Below are 25,836 nucleotides of genomic sequence, written 5' to 3'. Positions count from 1 at the left end.
GCGACATCGCCGACAAGATGCAGGAGAGTAGGCTGAGATGGTATGGTCACGTAAAAAGGAGGCCACCTGACTACGTCGGAAATTTGGCATTACTGCTCGACCTCCTCGATCGGAGACCTAGAGGTAGATCCAAGACAATATGGAAAGATGTATTGCTGTAGGACAAAAGAGAATGCAATGTCGCTGACGAGGATATCGAAGATACAGCGAAGTGAAGGAGTAGAATAAGGAAAGCTAACCCCCCCACCGTGTGGGATAATAGCTATGAAAAGCTACTGATTGATACAATTTAACTATGGTAAATAGTCCTATTTTTGTACGTCTCTTTATTAACTTTTACTGTCTAACTATGTGTTTTATGTTTTTTTGAAACTTTATGTTGTTTCTGTTATATTTTACTTTTTCTTCTTTTATAACCTAATTTACTTTGATTTCATTTTGTTGGAAGAACACTCATATAACATTTATCACATAAGTTTGACATATTTTTTTATTATTTTTAATGTTCGAAAGAGCACAGAAATGTGTGCAACAAAGAATACATAAAACAAAAACTACCTTAATACCGTAACTGGACTCCTCGTAAATAATAGACACGTAGCTCCAGCCAAGTTTCTTCACGATTTCCACCATCGCTCGCACTTGGTGAAGGTCTGAAGGTATGGTCCTAGTGAAGTACTCGAAACGGGCTTTGTTGGACAGCTCCGGTGATGTGGAAAAGAAAGAAACCTGGTAACAGTTAAACAATTTTTACTGGTGGTAGGACCTCTTGTGAATCTGCATGGGTAGGTACCACTGCCCCGCCTATTTCTACCGTGAAGCAGTAATGCGTTTCGGTTTGAAGGGTGGGGCAGCCGTTGTGACTATACTGAGACCTTAGAACTATATCTCAAGGTGTGTGGCGCATTTACGTTGTAGATGTCTATGGGCTCCAGTAACCACTTAGCACCAGGCGGGCTGTGAGCTCGTCCACACATCTAAGCAATATAAAAAAAAAAAGAAAATAATTATTTTTGAGGGTGCGTTAACCGTTTTTCCATTGTACTTTCTTCTTATGTCTCAAAATGTATGGATACAATCGCTCCGTAATGAATATGTATATTTTCATCTGTGAACTCTGATAGCCGTTTAAGTGGGAGGAATCGGAAGGTCTCATGTTTCAAAGTATAAAGTGTCCGTCACTTAGTAAAATGTCACCGTCACTACGCCTGGGAAAATCTTAGTTTTCATTGTTAATTTTTTTATACTCATTTTCCTGTTTATTTTGTAGGCTGCACTTATTACTATGTACATTATACAACACGTATTATCATAAAATTTTCTTAAAATATTTCCGATATAAGCTTTTTCGTATATATTCACTCTAATCCAAAACCCGATTTGAATAGTTGTTTTTTAAGCTATTTTAGTATTTAATTTAATTCAAATATTTATCATCGAACAAGCTTCTTTAATACCTCCCCTTGATTCTTGATTTTTCGCACTTGTATTCCAAAATTTCTATGCAAGCTTTTCAAATATCAGCTGAACATCACACGTAGAATATATCACTACGTGTGACGCACGAAAAGGCCCTATTAATCACGTACCATACACCAATACACAACGACGGGCCACATATTGTGACATCCTGCATCATAATTGGTGTCTAGTTTGACACGAAGAAGTGATTTCAATTTTGGAATTGTTTGATTTAGTTGAATTACAAACTTATGATTGTATAACAAGACTTGCTTATTAGGGCCGCGAAGTAATCTTGCGTTACGGTTTGAAGATAGGACGGCCCAAATTCCAAACTAATTATAGACCTTCATTTCGCCAAACCCGTCGCTGCGGACAAAGGGCTCAGCGAGTAAATTAACACACATAGACACAGCCCAATGAGTTTCTCGCTAGATCTTCGCAGCGGGTCGCGTTTCCGATCTGGTGGTAGATTCTGCGAAGTACTGCGTCTTGCTAGGGCCAGTGTTAGCAACATCTCCTGGTTTGAGCCCCGAGAGCTCACCTACACGTTAGGGTAATGCTGATATAGTCATATAGTCATCAGCATAGGTAGGGAAAAAAAGAAAAAAAAGACCTTCACACACTTGTCTCACATAACGTAAGTACAGCGGATTCATAATGCTACGCTTATGGGTTCTAGCCACTAAACGAGCAATTCCAACCGTAAGCTTACTTTATCTCTTAGTGTCGTTTCAAAACTAACCTGCGGTATTTTGAACAGTCTTAGCAGGTTCGCGACTTGCACTGATGTCACACTGGATGCTGCACCTACCACTCCTGAGATGACTTTACGCACAGCGGTCGCATTACAAGCGTACTCTGCATCATCGATGTTGCTTATTGAACCTGAGAATTTTAAGTTTTTGCTTGACTCTGGGTTAAGATGCCCAATGCATTCGTTTTTAGGTATGCTACTGTGCCAGTCTTCGAATCCCGCAAACAGGTACCATGGTCTGATAAAATACGTACCTACTCAATAAATGTCCACAAATGACTTCCACGGTGAAGGAATAATCCCGTTATAGAAACTAAAACGGCAAAATTTTGGATATGCTTAATTGCTGATGGTAGCCTCTTCTGAGCCCACACGGGTAGGTTCCACCACCTTGCTTACTTCTACCATGAACCATTAACGTGCTTCGGTTTGAAGGGTGGGGCAGCCGTTGTACTGTAAAATGAGACTTAGAACTCATGTTTCAAGTTAGGTGGCGGTATTTACGTTGTTGATGTCCACGGGCTACGGTAACCCCTGAACACCAAGTGGGCCGAAAGCTGGTCCACCCATCTTATCTGTAAATAAAAACCATTATATTATGATACCTTAAATAGAATTTTAATGTTTTCAGTATCTAATCTTAAGTAATGCATGCCATCATATAATTGTTGATAGCTACATTTAAATATCATTTTTAATTTCACTCAACCAACCTTTGATAAAGTCTACGGCCATTTCTAATCCATACGTGTCCTTATCACAGTCATCTAAGATGTGTGCTCCAAGCACCACGCCTGGTATTAGCTCCTGCTTATTATTAATGATATCTAACGTGTATAGCATAGTTTCCAAAGCCTGTACTCCTCCTTGCGGCATCACAGGACCACAGGTCATATTATCAGATCTTTCGTGCACCATCATCAAACCACCCAGTACCAAATCTCCTTCAATAACTGCTTCTCTTTTAATTGGCCAATGTTGGTGTTTCTTGTCCTTCATCTCTCCAACCTGGTCGCTAGACATGTTCAACCAGTCCTTACCATTCTTAAATACCGGTTCATTGAACTCTCTGTCGATAAAACCCACTCCTTTTAGATTCGCCAATATTGGTATGTCAGCAACAAAAGTTTGGTCCAAGATTTCTGGGTTATGCTTATGTTTGTGTCTAAGGTGATGCCTCGATGTTCTACTGTGAAATTCGGACTCATCAGGTATTGGAGCATAGTGCTGACTATATCCGAAGTGCTTCATCTCTGAATGTTGCAGAATGATGATGAGTAGCGGTAAAGCAAACTTGTAGCCGGGTAACATGTTAGCGGCTCTTTCATGCCGTTTCGTGCTAATGTTTGGTCCATTCTGTTGGACGTGTGGTCATTTTATCTGTAACAAAAGATAATCAAAATAACCATCAATAATTTCACGTTTTGTTTATACTCACACAGTGGAACCTGTTAGGGCCTATATTGTAAAATAGTTCGGCTTATACATATACAAATTTAAAGTTTGTTTTACAAAATACAAATGTACAATTATGATAACTCGATATTAAAAACTAACATTTCAAGATCAATGGTGGTTTAAACTAAAATATTCATATTTTAAGATGAGTCACAGGCTTAGGTCTGATTTTATTTTATTTATTCAACTTAATGCACATAAGTACAATGGCCGACTTAATGCCTGAGGCATTCTCTACCAGTCAACCAAGGGTGGTGTAGAGAATCCTGTGGTAGGTGCATAACTTAATGTGAAACAACCAAACTACATTATACAATATACAAACACATACACGGTATATATAGGTATATATATAATCACATAAACAACGTACACAATTTTATATCATGATAATAATATAAAATTTACACATATATCTATATATAATCTCTATCATATACTCACATATTCACATACATATTCATATACACACTTAAACACAACTTAAAAATATAACAAATTTATCAGAGAAATAGAACCACATATACATATATATAATACAAGAAAATAGTATATTGCACAGAACACACTACATTGCAGGTCAAATTGTTAAGTTTTTAATTGTTAAGATTTTAGTCATCAGATTAAAATTGTCTTGAATCCATTTTATTATCTGACTAAAAATAATTTATAAATATATTCCTTTTAATACCGTGTAACTATTATATGTATGTATGTATGTGTGTATATATGTATGTATGTGTATATGTATATGTGATTGTGATTATGTATATAGTATATACTTTTTGTGTATGTATTCGTAACTTTTTTTTTTATTGCCCTTGTAGGCAGACGAGTATACGGCCCACCTGATGGTGAGTGGTTACCGTCGCCCATGGACTTCAGCAATGCCAGGGGCAGAGCCAAGCCGCTGCCTACCGTTTAATACTCTCCACAAGCCTCGTTTGAAGAAGGACAAGTCATAGCGCTCGGGAAACACCGTGGAGGGGAGCTCATTCCATAGCCGGATGGTACGTGGCAAAAAAGACCTCTGGAAACGCAATGTGGATGAACGCAGTGGCTCCAGGTAGTATGGATGAACTCTACTCCGGTGGCGGGCGGTGCGATGGTAAAAACGAGATGCCGGTATCATCTCGAACAATAAATATAAACTTAATATAAATTTCATTGCACCTACCACTATTTACTCTGCACTACCTTTGGTTGACTGGTAGAGAATGCCTTAGGCATTAAGTCCGCCAATGTAAATTTTTAGATGAAGTGTAATAAATAAATAAATAAAATAAAACCGAATGAATAAATTTAAATATTACACATTTGAATTATTTTATTCATACAACTGTATTTTTCTTTGTTTTAAATGTATTCTGAGATTAATACTAAAGTATACTAGTGTAAAGTATACTATTACTGGTGGTAGGACCTCTTGTGAGTCCGCACGGGTAGGTACCACCGCCCCGCCTATTTCTGCCGTGAAGCAGTAATGCATTTCGGTCTGAAGTGTGGGGTAGCCGTTGTAACTATACTGAAACCTTAGACCTTATATCTCAACGTGGTTGGCGCATTTACGTTGTAGATGTCTATGGGATCCCGTAACCACTTAACACCAGGTGGGCTGTAAGCTCGTCCACCCATCTATCAATAAAATAAAATAAAACTATAGTACACATACTTAAGCATACTACTAAAGTCTATTAAAATGCTGACTGCTTACTGTATGCTCATCAGAAGTTTAAGTAGTTAAAATAAATTTTAGTTTTTAATCATAAAGCAAATGTAATAGAAGTAAAAAAGTCACAAATACCATTTCGAGCTTACATCTACAGAAATTTCCCACAACAACATTATAGTCAGAGGTTAATATACCCGTCACACTGACCTCAAACATCGATCCTGTCTCAAGATAGTCTAATACAACAAAAAATGGAATGTTGAGCAGGACCCACGTCATCGCCATCAGACCTAATATGACAGCTTCAGTGGTGCACCGCTTCGATCTAATAACACCCTATTTACTGTGGAAATAAGCACCAAAATCGAATGTCCATACCAATGAATTTCAATTTTCAGCCTTGTTTCGTCGGTTATCATGACCTTTTATTTTGTTATTACATTCGGGCTTTGAGAGAGAAAATAATATTAAAGAAAATTATACGTACCATTAATATTTTTGAAGTGTACGAACCTACTTTCAGAGCATTTAAGCGGCTCTGACTTTTCAATTTAGAAAATTACTTACATCCGACTATTTTATATTAATGAATTGTTTTATCATAATTAGCCCATATATTCATTCATTATTCTGTCCTTCTCCCAGTCACCTGGGGTCGGCGCAACATGTTTTCTCCTTCCATACTCTTCTATCATATATCATTTCTTCGCTCACTCCCCTCTTACCCATATCGTCTTTCACACAATCTATCCATTTCTTCTTAGCTCTACCTCTTCCTCTATATCCTTCCACATTCATAGTAAACACTCTCTTACCAACCTCATTTTCATTTAATTATAATTAGCCCATAGTAATTCATTATTTTTTTCTTACCTAAGCTGATAGCCTTGAGAGGCTATTTCAGCGTAACCTTAACTGGTAGGTGAGCTCACGAGGCTCAAACCGGAGTGATGCTAACACTGACTCTAGCAAGAGCAGTGCTTCGCAGAATCTACCACCGGATCGGAAACGCGACTCACTGAGAAGATCTGGCGAGAAACTCAGTGGGCGTAATTCATTGCTGAACATATGCCTCTCCAACGACCGCCACTAAGCAAGATCCTCGGATTCTCTCATCCAACTCTTGCCAGCAATCTTGTATGGATTGTCACTCCAACGAGCCTTCATTTTTTGTTAAACGTTAATCTTTAGGTGCAAGACTTAAGATCCGTAATATAAGATTGCACTAGTTCCAGTAGTGTCTATAGTTAGAGCTCAACCGTACTCGTCGGACTCGACAAAGAGTTCGACGTGCAACCTAACGTAAGCATCAGCATGCTGAGTTTCTCGCCGGATCTTCTCAGCAGGTCGCGATTCCGATCCGGTAGTAGATTCAATCGCGAAGCAGCTGCTCTTGAGTTGTTAGGTCTCCTTTGGAGGCACTCAGGCAGCTGTTAGCAAATCCCACCCCCCTTGACTGAGTCTTTGCTCGCCCACCTGACCTGGTGGAACTGGAAAGGACTTTGGGCCACCAGTAATCCTTCAACCATAAAACAAAAGCTAGTGATCTTTGATGTCGTGGTCTAAGTCAGGGGACGCTGATAAGCTCTAGTCACACTATTTAAATGCCTCAATTTACAACAGAGTAAGCCATTAGCTACTTAGTAGTGCAATTGCATACCCCAAGACTAGGAAAGTCAAGAAAGCAGACAGGCTCACTGATGTTAAAAGGCTACTGTCCTACCCACCGAATCGAGAAATAAGCAATTTTGTAAATGTTTCAGAATTTATTTTTATGTTACGGTCTTATTTTTCTATCGTGTAAGTCGTTGGTGAGCACGTGCTAAGTGCGTATTTGTTAGAAAAATCGTTACCCATATGCAGAGATTGAAAATGTGATCATGATTATGATCGTGGCTGCATATTTTAATACGAGCACAGCCGCCAGAGGGCGTCTGTCTTATCCTTTTGACGACGATGACTGTTTTCTATACACGACGAAGCAAGTTTTTTGATTAAATAAATAAAAACATTTGCAACTATACTGAGACCTTAGAACTCATATCTCAAGGTGGGTGGCGGCATTTAAGTTGTAGATGTCTATCGGCTCCGGTAACCACTTAACACCAGGTGGGCTGTGAGGTCGTCCACCTATCTATGCAATAAAAGTTTTTTTTTTTTCCATGAACAGACCTATTCACCTAGTAAAATAATTTATTTCAACTTAAACATTAACAAAACGTACAATGTTGAATGTCAAATCATGTTATCTCTGCCCCCGGTCCCAAACAATAGCCACAGCCCTGAGAAGAACCGGCGATATTAACTCAGCGGGAGAGTCTTTTATTCACTAATCATGATTTTGCGTTCTTATTCTTTTACAACAACATTAACAACTTTATAGTAAAATATTAATGGAATCATAAAATGAAATGGTCTGGAGTCAATAGATCACGCTTTCTGTTCAGTAGTAATCACTACATAGTATAAAACAAAGTCGCTTTCTCTGTCCCTATATCTGTCTGTTCCTACGTATGCTTAAATCTTTAAAACTACGCAACGGATTTTGATGCGGTTTTTTTGAAGTGAAAACTTCTTTAGAATCGTTGGGATTTCAAACCGGATGCAACGGAAAAAACGACAGGTAAGAGACACAAATACAAAAATGTGTAGGATGAAGCCAGCAAAGAATGAGACAGAAATATATATACTATTTTTAATACAGCGCCATCTGTGAGATTTTTTAATACTAACGTGTGTATGAAAGCTCTTGTAGTGAATTTTAATTTAGGATTATACGTGAAATTAAAATATCAATTCACAGAGGGCGCTACCTTACAATAATTTACTAATCACAAAATTTTACATATACTTAAGACGTTTAGGATAATTGTATTTTAATTTTGGAAGGTTTCACTTCTACCACGTGTGAATTGCACACATTTTGTTTTTTTTAATAGATAGAGTGATTGAAGAGGAAGGTTTATATGTATAATAACATCCATTAAATAGTGCAGAAATCAATAATAAATTACAGTTTCCGAAGCGAAGCGAGGGCGGGTCGTTAGTAGTTTAAATATATTCTATCTACTGAACTATTGTTCCCTAAGAGTTTTCATTCTTTCTTAGATTAGCTTTTTTTTTTACAGCAATGTGTATAGATGATGATGTAACGTTACGTAAGATCTTGTCAATGCATACACAAAAAACTCTAAAAGAGTTAGTAATTTTTCACATTCGAGTTTGGTTTTAATTTACTTGATTAATAATTTCCTTCTGTTATTCGTAAAAGCACAACTAAGAAGATTATTTGTAGATAATAATAAGATAATTGAATTATAATCGTAACATCAACAAGCTTAGATCAGTAGTACTGTAGCGTATTTATTGTCAAACGAATCCAAACTTTCAAAGATAGTCCGTAAACAAGTCATCCAAAGTTTGGAATACACCAGACAATCTGCCGATAAGCTCCGTGGCTTAGTTCTAATATTTATTTATGGGCCCGGATTAAACTTTGTATCATTGTGATTCATGTCACAAAATAGTATTGCGTGCTTGTGAAAACAGTTCTTAATGCTTTGAAATATTGTGCTAATGCATCGAAACTTTGAACTCCGGTCTTAAGCTTTTATTCTTATTTTTTATTTATTGCGTATAATATATGGATGGATGAGCTCACAGCCCATCTGGTGTTAATTGGTTACCGAAGCCCATAGACGTCTACAACGTAGATGCCGCCGCCCACCTTGAGATATAAGTTCTAAGGTCTCGGTATAGTTACAACGGCTGCCCCTCCCATCAAACCGAAACGCATTACTGCTTCACGGCAGAAATAGGAAGGATGGTGGTACCTACCCGCACGGACTCACAAGAGGTCCTACCACCAGTAACTACGCAAATTATAATTTCGCGGGTTTGATTTTTATTACACGATGCTATTCCTTCACCGTGGAAATCAATCGTGAACATTTTTTAAGTACGTATTTCATTAGAAAAAATGGTACCTGCCTGAGATTCGAACACCGGTGCATCGCTTAACACGAACGCACCGGACGTTTTATCCTTTAGGCCACAACGACTTCATCCGCTTCTAAATGTTTTATTAGAAAGCACATTGTAAGCTCGCACGTGTACGTAAAGCCGTTCGGCCTATTTCTGCCGCGAAGCTGTCGCGCTTTCAATTTGAAGGGAATAATTGAGCAATACAAACGAAATTTCGACTTCATGACTCAAAACGGGTAGCGTCACGTTACGTTATCTTTATGCGATCCGGTAACCACTTAAAATCAGATGTGGTTTTGACTCGTTCACTAGTCTATAAGCAACTAAAATAATAACCTGGACTAACTACCTAAGTTTCGAATATTTCAACGGTATTGTTTTAAAGTAGTAGCATTTTCATATTAAATTTCTACCTTAAAAGGTATCTATCGCTTCTAATTATTTTTAAAACAAATATTGCTGCTACGGCTGCATTGTCAGTTCGGACCCTGTCAGGTCTTTTTCTGCAGCGCAGCTATCGCTTTTTATCCGAGTATTTTTTTAAAAGTAAATGTACGGCAGCATTTTTTTTTCTAATCTGCGAACACTCATTAAATCATTTCCACTACACATTTTAAAGTGTTACCGGCGTTAATATTTTAGCATTAATCCCGCTCAGCCACATTTGTAGTTAAAAATTCCTTGTTTTTTTTTTTCTTTCTTTTTTTACATTTTTGCTTACTGTAATTAATCACTGCTGGCACGTTCCGGGAATACTCCGGTGCGGTGTCGCGTGAAAATATTTACTGGGGCTTCTAAATAGGGCATAAAATATTCAAATTACCAAAATTTGTTAATTTTTTGTGAACGACCAACGTTTTTACGGCTATAGACAGTGCACAGTGCTTCTTCGTTTTTATTATCTCCTGGTATAATAAATGGTAAATAATGCGAGTAGCTGTGACCCAGATACTGTAGACAACGTAACCTAAAGGTCTTAAAGGTACGTATCTTTTTAGTACCTTTTATTTTTAGCGTAAAGAAGGGAACGTAATTACGAATTACATACGTAGTGTAGAAGTATAAATCAACACTGTATTTGCACTTAGAATACTTAAAACACTCACAAATACTTTAAAATTCTCAATTCACTTCTTCCGCTTCGCTTCAGGTGGTCCGTTGACTGCTTGCGTGCTATCTCTGCAACGCTTTTATAGCCAATATTACATCCCTAGAATTATCGAGAATATTCCACACATTTCAAGTATTGTGTTTCCGCTATCTGACAATAGATGGCGTTGTACTTCTCGAGCGTTCTAGGTGCTACTAGATCCTTCAATAATCGTTCGATTATTCGGCGATAGATGGCGATATTCTTATCGGCGTAACAAAACGCTTTATCATCGGTACCGCACTATGAGAATCTATGGCAGCTTCAGTTCTAGACTCCCTAACTAAATTGCTAACTTACAAATATCTAACGTAAGCAGGTTTGTTTCCATGTCCATTTTATTGTACCAGCTAAGATTGTTCGTTATAACGAGTCAGCACTATTGAAGTTATATTACTTCGTTTCGTTACATCATTAGAACTATTCAGTATACTTTCTTTTTGCCTTAGCTAGAAAGACGTGCTTTTTTCTACCGGATTAGTTAACGAGCTCCCGGTTCCAAGTTGTAAATGGTTACTTGGGTTCGTAGATTCTGAATCGCCACCCTCCCTGACCCGTAAAATCTAGATCTCAGTTGTAAGATAAGATAAGTTGTTGATAAGACATCCGGTGCATTCGTATCTTGCGATCTACCAGTGTTCGAATCTTGCTGACAAGTACCAATTTTTCTAATGAAATTCGTGGTTAGCAAAATGTTCGCGATTGACTTCCACGGCGAAGGAATAACGTCGTGTAATAAAAACCCGCAAAATTTTAATTTGCGTAATTACTGGTGGTAGGACGTCTTATGAGTTCACGCGGGTAGGTACCACCGCCTTGTTTATTGCTGCCGTGAAGCAGTAATTGCTTTTCAATTTGAAGGGTAGGGCAGCCGTTGTACTGTAAAAACTGAGACCTTAGAACTCATATCTCAATGTATTTGGCAACTTTTACGTTGTAGATGTCTATGGGCTCCGGTAACTACCGGTGGGCCTTGGGCTTATCCACCCACCTAAACAATAAAAAAAACTGTATAGGGCTGTCATAGCTTTCCAAACAGAAACGCGTGATTGTTTTGCGAACACACAATACTACCAACTGTGGGCTCCCAGTGCATCCGGTGTCAAGTAGCTACCAGATCCAATATGAAAACCGCTGTTTAACTAAATCTGTGGACAGCCTGACAATTGCTTGCTTGCTTGTCTGAGAACCCATTTGGCCCTTTACACTTAAAAATGGGTAAGATCTCTACCAAAACTTTCCAATAGGTACATACAGGTGAAACGTGCGGAAAAACCTAAAATTTCGGTCCATTATTTGACGAAAGTCCATCACGAATGTACCGACTTGTCAGTAATTCAATTATTACCTCAAAGGCGAACGAAGGTCCTCGTCAAATTAACCGAAATAGGACTCGTGAACTGGTATTTCCGTTGGTTATAGAGTATCTCGATCCAGTCGGTCAATTCTGATAAAAAAGACATTTCTTTATTTGGGTACGAGCGTATAATCTAATTCTGTTTTCACCTAACTGCCATATCAATTTATATAGACAATAATGCTTATCAATTTTTGTCTACAAAACATTTTTCTGATTTAAATAATATAATATGTATACAATGAACCTTGAAACGCTGATATTTCTATGTACATACACAAACTAACAATAAAAATAATAGATGGCGTTAATGGCAGTTTCTTATGATTTCTTTTTTGGACATGGACTTTTGCAGCCCACTGCACACAGGCAAAAATAATCATTTATGAAAATAGATATATTGTGATACACATGCTAATGCTAAACATGAATAATCACAAAAAGAAACTACAAATTTCATCGTCTAAGTTATCCATACATCGTTCGAAAATGGATGTTGGATGTTGGAAATTGGATGGATGACCTTTTTGATTTGAAACTGGATGAAACGTTATTTTAATGAGATGTAACATATTATATATATATATTATTTTTTTTTTTTTATTGCTTAGATGGGTGGACGAGCTCACAGCCCACCTGGTGTTAAGTGGTTACTGGAGCCCATAGACATCTGCAACGTAAATGCGCCACCCACCTCGAGATTTAAGTTCTAAGATCTCAGTATAGTTACAACGGCTACCCCACCCTTCGAACCGAAACGCATTACTGCTTCACGGCGGAAATAGGCGTGGTGGTGGTACCTACCCGTGCGGACTCCCAAGAGGTCCTACCACCAGTGATTACGCAAATTATAATTTTGCGGGTTTGATTTTTATTACACGATGTTATTCCTTCACCGTGGAAGTCAATCGTGAACATTTGTTGAGTACGTATTTCATTAGAAAAATTGGTACCCGCCTGCGGGATTCGAACACCGGTGCATCGCTACATACGAATGCACCAGACGTCTTATCCTTAAGGCCACAACGACTGCAATATAGGAATTAATTGCGTGAGAATGGAAACGTGGACAGGTGGATACTACTGAAAGTGCCACTTACATCACGTGGGAATTGCTCACATGTATTTTTAAATTTCTTCTGCTCTAAATGCCGGGGCGGTCAGATCAATCGATATAAATACACCGGTCGTTCTATTCGTTGGGTCATATTATTATACTCCTCTTTCCTCGCCTATCTTTATGGCACAGCGGCATCGTTGTACCTCTCACCCAAAGAATCGCTGTCTGTGAAATTTTTTTTATAATTGAGTGTTTACTAGTGGCTCTGAGGCCTTTCCAGTTTCACAAGGACAGGTGGGCGAGCAAGGGCTCAGCCAGAAGGGGCGGGATTTGGTAACAGCTACCCGAGCGCCTCCAAGGGAGACCTAACAACTCAAGAGTAGCCACTGCTTGTGGTCTGAACATGTGCGTTTTGTGTTTTTGCTGAAATACAAATAACACCTCCCTTGAACCTAAAAACATCCTGATCTACAAAACTTTTCTCGCTTATAAGCGCTTGTTTTTCGTTTTTATGATAACTAGACGATGACCGAGCTTTGCTCGATTTTTTTTTTTTGATAACGCCCTCTTGTTGTGTCTTTAAAGCGATTAGTTGCCCTCAATTAAGAAAAATAGTATTATTATTCGCCAATAGATGTCGGATTATTGAAAATACGAACAAAATAACATTTTCTGAAAATAAATCGTAGCTAGATCGATTTATCGCCCCCGAAATCCCCTGTATACTAAATTTTATGAAAATCGTTGGAGCCGTTTCCGAGATTTAGATTACATACATATATATTAATATACAAGAATTGCTCGTTTAAAGGTCTAAGATAGAGCACGAAAATCATTTAAGCTTAACAAAGATAATGACTCCGACCGGAAATCAGACCAAGTATCGGTAGCATATTGTTTAAGGATAACAACAAAGTGACGTAAAATCAGCACAGTACTGACTAAGATACAAGTTGTAAGACTGATACGCTCCACACTAAGCTCAATAATCAACATATTATGTGGTATCGGAAAGTTGTCACATTAGGGCTGTCACGTGCGGACAGACGTCACTAACTTGCAGAATTGTCACTTTGTGTGAATGCCCTCACAATAACTTTGTTATCGAGGTACATTGTTTCAAGTAATTGTGATAATATGAGTATGTTACCAAAATGTGGTCTAATGTAATATGTATCAATTTTGTTTTTTTTTCCGTCACATCTGTCACATCTGTTTTTGGCCGGTTTCAACTAGTGTTATATAATTTATATTTTTGTGCCAAAGAGGGTTAGTTAGTTTGTCTTTTCGTGGTGCAATTACGGCAATACGTACTGACATGACTTTATTTATTTACTTTACGTACTAGTAGTAGGACCTCTTGTGAGTCCGCACGGGTAGGTACCACCGCCCCACCTATTTCTGCCGTGAAGCAGTAATGCGTTTCGGCTTGGAGGGTGGGGCAGCCGTTGTAACTATACTGAGACCTTAGAACTCATATCTCAAGGTGGGTGGCGGCATTTACGTTGTCGATGCTTATGGGTTCGAATAACCATTTAACACCAGCTGGGCTGTGAGCCCGTCCATCGATATTTGCAATAAAAAAAGCCTTTTTTATCTTATCACTACTATTATTATTTTAATATTACTATATATTTTAATAATAATTTATACGTGATTCATATTTATTGCTAGTTCAGAGTTTATTAACGATACATAAGACCGGGTTTATCTACAATTTGAACGATTCTCTTCTGTACCGCGTAAAATAGAACCACACCACTACGGCCCATAGAAATCAACGCCACGAAAGTTTGTTTGTCGAACTTTTGAATGTTATAAGACTGTACCACCCTTAATGATTCCATGATTATTTATCTATAAAAATAGTCATAGATCCTTTACCAGCTAATTAAAGGCATCTAGCTTTTTTCTAATTAGATCTTATTATCGTTAAAAATGTAAGTTTATAAAATTGAACTTTCCACAATTAACCGAATAAAACTTGATAAACATTAAAAAACTATTTTTTAAATTTACAAGCCGCTAAGTTCTCCATAAATATAAAAGCTCCAAAAATTTAATCGGACGCTAAAATTGTTTTAACGACTTTTTGGCAGTTTTCGTTCGATCGCGTGCTTTATTATAATAATGTTTTCGAGAAAAAGCTTTCTGAATTTCATAGTACTTTTCATTGTTGTAGTACAAGGGCTTATTCACGGGATAATGTTCACCATTTCCGGCCACAATGCGTTGAGGTTTTATTATCATAACAAAAACGAAAAGTTTAATTCATAACCTTTCTAAGCAATCAATAAAATTGGTTATAATTTTGTTGTGTAGCTATGACCTTGTGTTATTACCCAAACTTTCTGGCTTAGTCGTAAAAATTATACCTTATGTGTAGATATTGGTGCGCTTTGAATTGAAACACAAATACAATTAAAAGTGAACCGAGAAATGAGGGTGTTAAGGAAGAGTTTTAGTTCTATATTAAGCAGAAAGGCCACTTAATTCAATAGTGACGTCACTGTTCAACAAAATTCTATATCAAAACTCGACTTGTGCAAAGACAAGGCATCAACGCCATCAAACAGTTTTTATGCTAAGAGCTCATTTATTAACTTCGCATCAAGCAATATTAGGAACATTCATTCCTCACCCTAATTCCCCGGATTGAGGCCACAATGAGTGGCCATGAGTCTGAATAATATTGTCTACTATTCGGCAATGTTTATTTAATTGTATTGATAGGTGGACTAGCTCACGGCCCACCTGGTGTTAAGTGGTAACCGCAGCCCATAGACATCTACAACGTAAATGCTGCCACCCAGCTCGAGACATGAGTTGTAAGGTCTCAGTTTTAACAATACAACGGCTGCCAATGGCCCTTCAAACCGAAACGCATTACCGCTTTACGGCTGAAATAAACAGGGCGGTGGTACCTACCCGTGCGGATTCATAAGAGTAATATAAACCTGTAATTACGCAAATTATAATTTTGCGGGCTTGATTTTTATTACGCGATGTTATTCCTTCACCGTGGAAGTTTTTTTTTTTTATTGCTTAGATGGGTGGATGAGCTCACAGCCCACCTGGTGTTAAGTGGTTACTGGAACTCATAGACATCCACAACGTAAATGCGCCACTCACCTTGAGATTTGTTCTAAGGTCTCAGTATAGTTACAACGGCTGCCCCACCCTTCAAACCGAAACGCATTACTGCTCCCCGGCAGAAATAGGCGGGGTGGTGGTACATACCCGTGCGGACTCACAAGAGGTCCTACCACCAGTAATTACGTAAATTATAATTTTGCGGGTTTCATTTTTATTACACGATGTTATTCCTTCACCGTGGAAATCAATCGTGTACAATTGTTAAATACCTACGTATTTCATTAGAAAAATTAGTACCCGCCTGCGGGATTCGAACACCGGTGCATCGCTATATACGAATGCACCGGACCTCTTATCCTTTAGACTACGACGATATTGACTCTTTCATTTTTATTTTATTGATAATTTAATACAGCAAACAAAAAAGATATAGCAAAAGGAACTCAATTCCGAATGGGTGTCCATACGACATCTCTCTCCTTTTTTACTTTTTTTTGTTGCCTTTATAATAGTTTACTCTATAGCCTGAGGTTCATCTTTGAGTTTGTTTTTCCTTTGAAATATCTTTTTTTCTTTCTATCAACTTCTTATATTGCTTTGCAGATAAAATTGGCTGGAGAGTGGAACCAATCCATGCACACACTATATTATACTATTACCTATACAGTTTGAGATGCGGAATTTTCTCCTGTGTCAACGGTATCGGATACTCACTTATGATACCAACGAAGCAAACTTCTACGTGATATTCATTGCCTGTCACTTTATTTTTCAAATAAATTCCTAATCACATACTAAATATGAAATAACTCCATTAAAACTTAAATTTTCCCAAAATCCCTTTATTAAACCTACCGGTAAACAAGATACGTTTTCACAAAATACTTTTAGCCTGTCAACAAAATACAAAATGAATGCTTATACCGTTTAGGGTTGCCTCGTATTCTATTTTAATATTTTTACATATATATATTTTTTTTATGAAGGAAATATTACTGGTGGCATAGTGGCCTGACAAGCTTCACCAGGACAGGTGGGCGAGCACGGGCCCAGCCAGGAAGGGGAATTAATTTTGTGTTTTTGTTTGATTTTTTGTATTTTATGCCTTTATCATAGTACCATCGAGGTCCGAGTGGTAACGCCATAGTAATATTGATGAAAGGTGGCGATACATGACTATCAGTGCTAGTGAGTTGTTTGTCCGCGCAGTCCGTGTTGGGGCGTCCGACTTTGTACAAACATTGCTGGCTTTTCAGGGAAGTGTCATAGTACCATGAAGGCATAAGTAAAGCCGGTGGCGTTCTTAATGGTGGTAAGACATCTTGTGAGTCCGCAGCGGTAGGTACCACCACCCTGCCTATTTCTGCCGTGAAGCAGTAATGCATTTAAGGTGGGGCAGCCGTTGTAACTAGAGACCTTAGAACACATATCTCAAAGATGGATGGCGGCATTTACGTCGTAAATGTCTATAGGCTCCGGTAACCACTTAACACCAGGTGGGCCGTGAGCTCATCCACACTATCTAAGCAATAAAAAAATAAAAATACACTGTCGTGATAGGCTACTGCCACAGAATTTTAGGCGACACTTGGTGAACTACGTATTCTTCCGTCTTCAAAGGGAATAAAAGAGTAACATTTGAGGAGAGCGACAACGGAATTTGTCCGTCTTTATGTAGTTTCAAAACACAAAGTGTCATTTTATGATGACACAATGAGAATATATTTTTTAAAGTCCAAATTGAAGTCTGTCACTTTGCTTTTCTCAGCTTAGGTCCAACATTGATTAGTTTGTCGGCACTTTCATTTGTGGATAGATAACAGTAACATTTTTAAAGAGTCATCAAGGTATAAACCTCCCCAGAAATTTCAAGTACAAAAAAACCTTAATTGACAAGTTAAATTTCCTAAAAGTTTGGATCATTAATTAAGGATTTAGATTGAGATTTATTGAGGGAACTAAGTCTTGTATTTATGTAATACTAAAATTTATTGTTCCACTTACCCTCCACTGCTTCCCTTAATTTCAACATTGAGTAATCTGAGTTTAAGCTCGTGTATGTTGACGCTGGCGTCCTGCGCATTACCGTCGTTACGCGTTCCAATCAGAAGGGCTAATAATGCTCTAGCACAAACTTATTTTTACATCGTCTCAAACTTTTTCGTCTGTGTGTTGCATGTTGCGTGACGGTCGGCCGCGGAGTAGGGATAAAGTGAAAGGCGCTCGTCAGAGCAGCCAAGGCCAATATGGCGGCGCCTATAGTTCGCAGCAGCTGACCGTGTAGTGTATAGGCTATTACTCATTTGCGCCAGTGCTCCACGCTGTTTTGTTAGTTTTTGTCAGTGTTTAATCTAAATGTTGTTTATCAGAGTTAAATGTCTATAATGTGAAAAAAAATATCTCTTTTACCGTGATTCATAAAACCACACAATCCTTTTGTTTAACTCACGCTTCTATTTTCATTATCCATATCTGGGTTCATTGAACTAATGAACGATTAACACGAGCCGGGCATTGAGCTCATCTGTCCGTCAACGCGAGAAAAATGATTGAAAATAAATTGATTTTCGTTAAGGAACGTTCTACTTCACACAAAAAAAAAAAGATTTTGTTTCTACTTTTCGATTTCTGTGATCTTAGGGCTCATTTGAGTTTCTCTCACTGATGAAAGGATCATGTCAAGGACACATTTTGTTTTAAAAACACAACACTGTATTGAAATTGTAAATTTCAGAACCCTGACTGTCGATAAGCGCAGAATAAAATGAAATCTCTTGTGTGCTAATAATAGGCACGGGCTGAGGTCTAGTTAAAAAGTTCAACAATCGCTTCGTTCCGCATCATAATACTCGAATTTCAAAAAGGTAATCAAAGTCACGTACGAAAAAACCGGTCAACCCTGCTCTGCACAATTCATTCGGCACAACCGGATATTCACCGGTTGTAATACGAGATTTGGTTTTGTATACCCGGTTTTTTATGTTATCAGTAATTAACATTGTTTCATCTTGTTTTTTTGTCGGCTTATCTTCGATCTTTTTACGCATACTTTATTTGTTTTTATCCTTGTTTTTACTTTTTACTATGGAACAGTGGCAACTAAACTTTCATAGGCCGTACGCGAGTTATGTAAAGTGTCGCCTTGTTACGAAGGGACATTTCAATACGCCTGTAGATCATGGGCTAAGGTATGCCGAAAACCAACGCAGCCCGGTCGCGGATGGATTTTATTTGTGGGCGGAATGTTATGGGTTGACTCCCAGATATTTACTTGATGTTCCTGATCAAGGGACACAATAACATCCCCGATCACCCTCTGGTGATTAGGAGTGTAAAACTATATCTTGTATCGAACCGCTATGAGAAGGACAGTAAGAGTTAGTCAAGAGTAAGCCGCTTTGTCTTCGCTCAGTCTGTAGAGCAATGCGACAATGCCGCCGCTACACACGAACGCTTTCCACATAATTTAAGAAAGATCGAATTGCGTAATTACTAATAGCAAGGAGTAGTGTAAAGCCATGGTGGTACCGCCTTTCTGCCTATATCGGCACTGAAGCAATCTTGCGGTGCGTGAAGGGTGAGACGTACAAGGCATTTGAGACTTCCACTACACTGTTCCAAACATCGCGTTGTGATAGAATCTGCTGTTGAGTTTCTCGCCGGATCTTCTCAGTGGGTCGCGTTTCCGATCCGGTGGTAGATTCTGCGAAGCACTGCTCTTGCTAGCATCAGCTCAGTGTTAGCATCACTCCGGTTTGAACCCCGTGAGGTCACCTACTAATTAAGGTTACGCTGAAATAGGCTCTAAAGCCTATCAGCTTAGGTAAAAAAAAAAAGAAGAGCGTTCTATGGAACACGCAATATATGTCACCAACACCGCATCCACAGTACTTCAAAATTTAATACTTTGCAATGATTTATGAGATTAAATATTTATAGAAAACAATAAGAACAATACAACGTCTCGTGTCTGTACATGTTATTGAACGTACCATACGTATCTCTGTACAGACCTCGATTCAGTTCGATAACAGCTCAAGCGATCCTTTCATACAAGCGTAAATCCAATTCTGGTTAATGGATTAGGTTAATTTCGGCTTTCAGCGTTTCAAATTATTTTGATTGATGGTTTTAGTTTTAGTGCTGATTGATGGTGAGCGTGAATAGTTTGCTACCACGACGAGAAGTAGCGGCCTTTAATGGAATTATAAATTGTATAAAAAGTCCCTGGTATCACTACATAGTATAAAACAAAGTCGCTTTCTCTGTCCCTATATCTGTCTGTCCCTATGTATGCTTAAATCTTTAAAACTACGCAACGGATTTTGATGCGGTTTTTTTAATAGATAGAGTGACCGAAGAGGAAGCTTTATATGTATAATAACATCCATTAAATAGTGGAGAAATTAATAATAAATTCCAGTTTCCGAAGGGAAGCGAAGGCGGGTCGCTAGTAACAGATAAGCCGTGTTTAACTTCATGCGACAGCACTACAGTTGTATTCCGAAAAAAAAATGAATTTTAGTACATTTATATCTAAATGACGTATCTGATTTGTTATGAACGACTTGGAATAATACAGACGGGCAATATTCGGGGCCTTAAGCTAAAATTCATTTCTCTATCATGATGGGTGCCGCATAGTCATACGAGATACATACAAACGGATTTCGAATACCGAACATAGGTCACGAAGATATTGAACCCAGCCGGGACGTAGGATAATAATATACAACTATATTATAACGGGAAACAAATCACGCACGGTCACCCAAATTAGGATTCTCTGTTTTATGAGTACCAGAGACTGTTGTACTACACACTTACATATTATTATATACGTTTAAATTTATACACATATAGATAAAAAAACATCTAGATAAAGAGCAAAAAAAGCAGAGCAAAGAGTCAGGAGCGCTAAATATAGCACCATTTTTCCTACCTAAGCTGATAGACTTGAAAGGCTATTACAGCTTCGCCCTAACATGTAGGTGAGCTCACGGGGCTCAAACGTGACGACTTTGCTAACACGAACCCTAGCAAGAGCCGTGCTTCGCAGAATCTACCACCGAATCGTAAACGCGACCCACTGAGAAGATCCGGCCAGAAACTCAGTGGGCTGTGTCTGTGGGTTAATTTACTCGTCGAGCCCTTCATCGCAAGCGACGGGTTCGACAAGAACGATGGCCGGTGCTTGAGGTACCTAAAAGCACCGTTAGTGGATCGGGAAGATCCGAAATGACGCATGAGCACCATCAAGTAAGGTGATGTATATATAAGTCAGAGACGGTCATTACTTTATTAGCTAAACGAAACGCAGCACGATTCTCGAGATATTATGGCAGCGCGAATGCGGTATCGTCGCAACTCGGCTAACTTCGTGCTACAGAGTCTAGCCGATGGAGGCACGTAGACGCCATCACACTTACCAACCAGCCTTCTTGAAGAGCGGTGCCTCCGTCCTAAGAACTGTCACACGTTTCCGTTTGCTAATGTCAAGAGAAGATTTCTAAATTGTCTCAGACAATAAACGTGATTGGTGTACTCAATATTTCACTTAGCTCGATCACCCTTTTGCTTCTACAATGTCTGACGATGGCCTTAATAGTTGTGGCTTCTCCCATATATGTATATGTTTGTGTATATGCTATTTGTATGTTTTTATTTATTTATTTTTATTGCTCTTGTAGGCAGACGAGTATACGGCCCACCTGATGGTGAGCGGTTACCGTCGCCCATGGACCTCAGCAATGCCAGGGGCAGAGCCAAGCCGCTGCCTACCGAGTGTGTATCTTTAACTAAAAATAAAAGCGATAGGTATGAAATATTGGACAATAATGGGTGATCTATTTAGAGACGTTGCTGTGTATAATGAAGGGATTCCTGAAAACCAAGCTCCAGACAAATAGGTTCTTTAGTTGACGGAATTTCCCCAATCGACGTTCAAAAACTCAGCAGAAACAAACACGCATGTATATTTGCAGATCGTAGTCTCGTCCTCTATAATGGCATCGTTAGACGTTGGCACGGCCGCTTGATGTATCGCTCGCATAAATATCCGCATGAATATCCGCCATAAATATCCGACGCGCCGTGACAGGCTGTTGATATCCGCGTTTCCGAGCTAGCGCCTCTATTCGTGTCCATAAATATTGTGATAACGCAACGCAATACTAAATACGCTTTTATACAAAATTCTTTTGAAAATTCGTAATAAATTAAATTAATAATAGAACTTATATGTCAAGACCGGTGGCGCATTTACGTCGTAGATGTCTATGGGCTCCAGTAACCACTTAACACCAGGTGAGTTGCAAACTCGTCCACCTATCTAAGCAATAAAAAAGAAAAAAAATAACAAACAAAACGGGAACGCCTACAGCAAGTAATTCTAGCTACGTTTTCTAAATTAGAAAATCACTATATAACAGTCTTAACTGGTGGTAAGGCGTCTTGAGTCCGCACGGGTACCAGCCGTGAACAAGTAATGCGTTTCGGTTTGTAGGGTAGGGCAGCCGTTATACTGTAAAAACATAGACTTAGAAATATTATCTCAAGATGGGCGCCGGCATTAACGTGGTTGCTGTCTATGGGCTCTAGTAACCACTTAACACCAGGTGAGCTGTAAGCTCGTCCATCCATCTATACCCAATTAAAAAAAAAGATTCAATCTTGTGTTTTGAGAAACTATTATGTGGGTTGTTCGGTAGATACTATCAAACTGTTATAAGTTGGATACAAAACCACCGATCTAAAAGCGCTAAAGAGGTACTTTATTTAGCTTTTCCAATATGAGGGTATCGATGGTATTAATTAACATGAAGGTACGCGGGATTACCAGAATTAAGAGGGGTTCCAAGATCACAATTAATTGTATTGCTATTTAATTATTATAAATTGACACACTACTCTTCACGATATTGGCTTTAAGTAAGTTCAAAATGTGTATGTGTCATGCAAGGATGATGTATGGACGCGTAACCCCGCGTGACCTCTTTAACCCTTCCGTTTACCCCGTGAACACTTGAGGGAAGTTGTCAGGAAACAATTTTAGTAAAACAAATTATATTTTAATTGCGTTATTTTCATTCTAATATCTATAATGCTATAAGCGAGAACGATGCTACGGTATTTAAAGCTTTAGATATTTTTAAATTAAAGCAATTTATGTTTGTTTAATACTAGGCTCAGTATATGTCCTATATTTTTTGTTTATTCTTATTCCATTGACTGGCCAGACTGACTGACCAGATCCGCGCTACTCTAGACACCACAGTTCACGATGCTCTACACTTGGCGGCAGATAGGAGCAAATGGCGTAAAATGATCCAGAATATACTCTTGTTGCGGGGAAGTGATATTGAGAAAACCGAATCGAGATTTTTTTGTCACGTACCATCCGGTTTTGGAATGAGCTCCCCTCCACGGTGTATATTAGACATAGTTAGAACATATTTTTTATCCAATAATAGCTTGTCCTGGTATTCTTTAGAATTATTAATTACCCCGCCCGGTCTTTTTGAGCTGCTACACCTGTTTATTTATCATAATAATTATATTAATATCATTATTCATTTTCACACCTGGTATCTTTGATCTCCCATAGGTCCCTAGGGTACTGGTTAGGTGTGTTGTGACCCTTAGTAAAATGAATTTAAATTATATTGACAATTAATTTATGGCCCCTCTTCTTTTGATTTACAATTACCATATTTCAGTGCACCCATTTAAGACGTACCATATGCCAAAATCGCTAGAACCACCAAAGAAAACACATACCCTTACGGTACCCTCTTTTAAAGCCATCGGGTAAGGAAAGCAACATAAATAACGCTTACAAGCGACGGCTGGCAAACTATTGCCAATTTCATTGTTAATGGCAATGGCGAATGTTGCCAGGTGGGGCGTTTGCTCGCCTGCCGTCGTAAACTAAAATTGTGTCAATATACATAACAATGTCATTGTTGGTTATACCGAAATTTATTGCAACAAGACGTTTTGTTATTCCACGAACCAACAAGTAACGGAAAGTAGGAATATAAAACGCTCGGTTTTAGGACCGGCTATTTAGTATTTAGGTCACCAGAGCTCATATATTAGAAGCCCGCAACTCTTTATAAGCATGATCAGAAATGTGTAAATCCATTTAAGTGATTTGGTTGTGGTTTAATTTATAGCAGATCAATCGTTTAAAACTTTATTTTATAATAAACTAGCTGACTCGGGCAGACTTCGTAGTGCCTCAACCGATAAATAAAAGACCTAAACTTTTGTATAAAATAAACTTAAAACAAACAAAAGGAATCCGTCTGACGGGGGACACATCAAAGGAAAAACAAAATTGTTATTTTTATTTTATTCCGGGCTTTTTCATATTTATCTACCTTTTAAACCTTCTATGGACTTCCACAAATAATTCAAGACCAAAATTAGCCAAATCGGTCCAGCTGGTGGTACTGGTGGTGTTTTGTGAGACCGCACGGGTAGGTACCACCACGCTGCCTATTTCTGTCGCCGTTGTACTGTAAAAACGGAGACTTAGAACTCATGTCTAAGGGGCACGTGCGGCATTAGCGTGGTTGATGTCCATGGGCTCATGTGACCATGTAACACCAAGTGGGCCGCGAGCTCGTTCATCATCGGAGCAATAATAAAAAAATGGCATTTGGTTTCCTGATGATATTTCTAAGAAATCAGAGTCTACGAGGGATTCCTTGGAATGGGTGGGTTATGTTGGGAACCACAGGTAGTAACATTAGTTTATTTCGCGATTATTGAATACTTTTAAATTACAATATAGCTCCTTTAATAGATTCTGTTTAGGGGTATTCAGTTTTGTGGAGTAGCTTTTGCCGCCAGTGAAAGCGATGTTCCGGGATACTGTGACCGAATCCTTTTATCGATCACATCCCGAAAGAACAGACGCTATGGAGATTTATTCCCAAAAGTATTTGAAGTGATTTAAGGAATAACGTCATTGATAGCCCCCATCCACGGAATTTGCTTTGCAATTCGGAGTCGGGTAGAATAATACTCGAATAGATTAATATGTTTTGTATTAAGAACGACGTTATATAAATTCGAAAAGGTTTTTGTTTGGATTAGTCTTAGCATCTTAATCTTTAGACTGAATGTACAATTACTTTACAGCAAATACATCTATGCCAAGTCGTCGTTATATAGCGGTGCAGTGCTTATGATTTACTACTATTCTACTATTTCTATTTTTTTATTTATTGCTTAGATGGGTAGACGAGCTCAGAGCTCACCTGGTGTTAAGTGGTTATTGGAACCCATAGACATCTACAACGTAAATGCGCCCCCTACCTTGAGATATAAGTTGTATAGTTACAACGGTTACCCCATCCTTCAAACCCAAACGCATTACTGCTTCACGGCAGAAATAGGCGGGATTGTGGGAAATTTTTTCTTTTTTTTTTCGGGCCGGTGCCGAACGACGTCCCTGCGCCTAGGGGGTGCGCGGGGTATGTATGGATTTGACGATCTGCAAGGTGTTGGGAGCAGACCGCGGGCCCAAGGAATTTTAGGGCCCTGCCCACTAAGCGACTTCTCTGCACTCTTCGCCGACGTGTCCGATCCTCTCCGAGGTCAGAACCCGGATGAGGTTACCGTCAACACTGCAACCAGACAGCGCAGCTCACCCCAAGGACGCCCATCCGACGGAGCCTTCACGGCGAATCGAAAGCTCTGAAAAGTCGGCCGTCCAGACGGTGCCGCTGGTGTCCCAGAATACCCCGCTGGACCAGGGGGTGGTGGTACCTACCCGTGCGGACTCACAAGACGTCCTACCACTAGAAAACAATTACTTTACAGCAAAAAC

The 25,836-nt window shown here is 38.8% G+C and overlaps 1 protein-coding gene across 2 annotated transcripts in view; it reads right to left on the bottom strand.

Annotated features, from left to right (window-relative positions):
* Positions 1 to 25,836, bottom strand: part of LOC114244983 (metabotropic glutamate receptor 2) — a 189,942-nt gene that overhangs the window by 57,403 nt on the left and 106,703 nt on the right. For both annotated transcript variants that reach the window (XM_028176982.2, XM_089728980.1), the window contains exons 2-4: positions 2,932 to 3,598; positions 2,207 to 2,349; positions 559 to 729 (exon numbers count right to left, since the gene is read on the bottom strand). In XM_028176982.2, coding sequence (XP_028032783.2) covers positions 559 to 729; positions 2,207 to 2,349; positions 2,932 to 3,529 — 912 coding nt within the window. In that variant the 5' untranslated portion in view covers positions 3,530 to 3,598. The remainder of the gene's footprint in view (positions 1 to 558; positions 730 to 2,206; positions 2,350 to 2,931; positions 3,599 to 25,836) is intronic.

Source organism: Bombyx mandarina, chromosome 08 (genome assembly GCF_030267445.1).
Source record: "Bombyx mandarina strain Sakado chromosome 08, ASM3026744v2".
NCBI lineage: Eukaryota > Metazoa > Arthropoda > Insecta > Lepidoptera > Bombycidae > Bombyx > Bombyx mandarina.
Note: the sequence above shows the minus strand (reverse complement) of the source record. Positions and strands in the feature narration are given on the sequence as shown.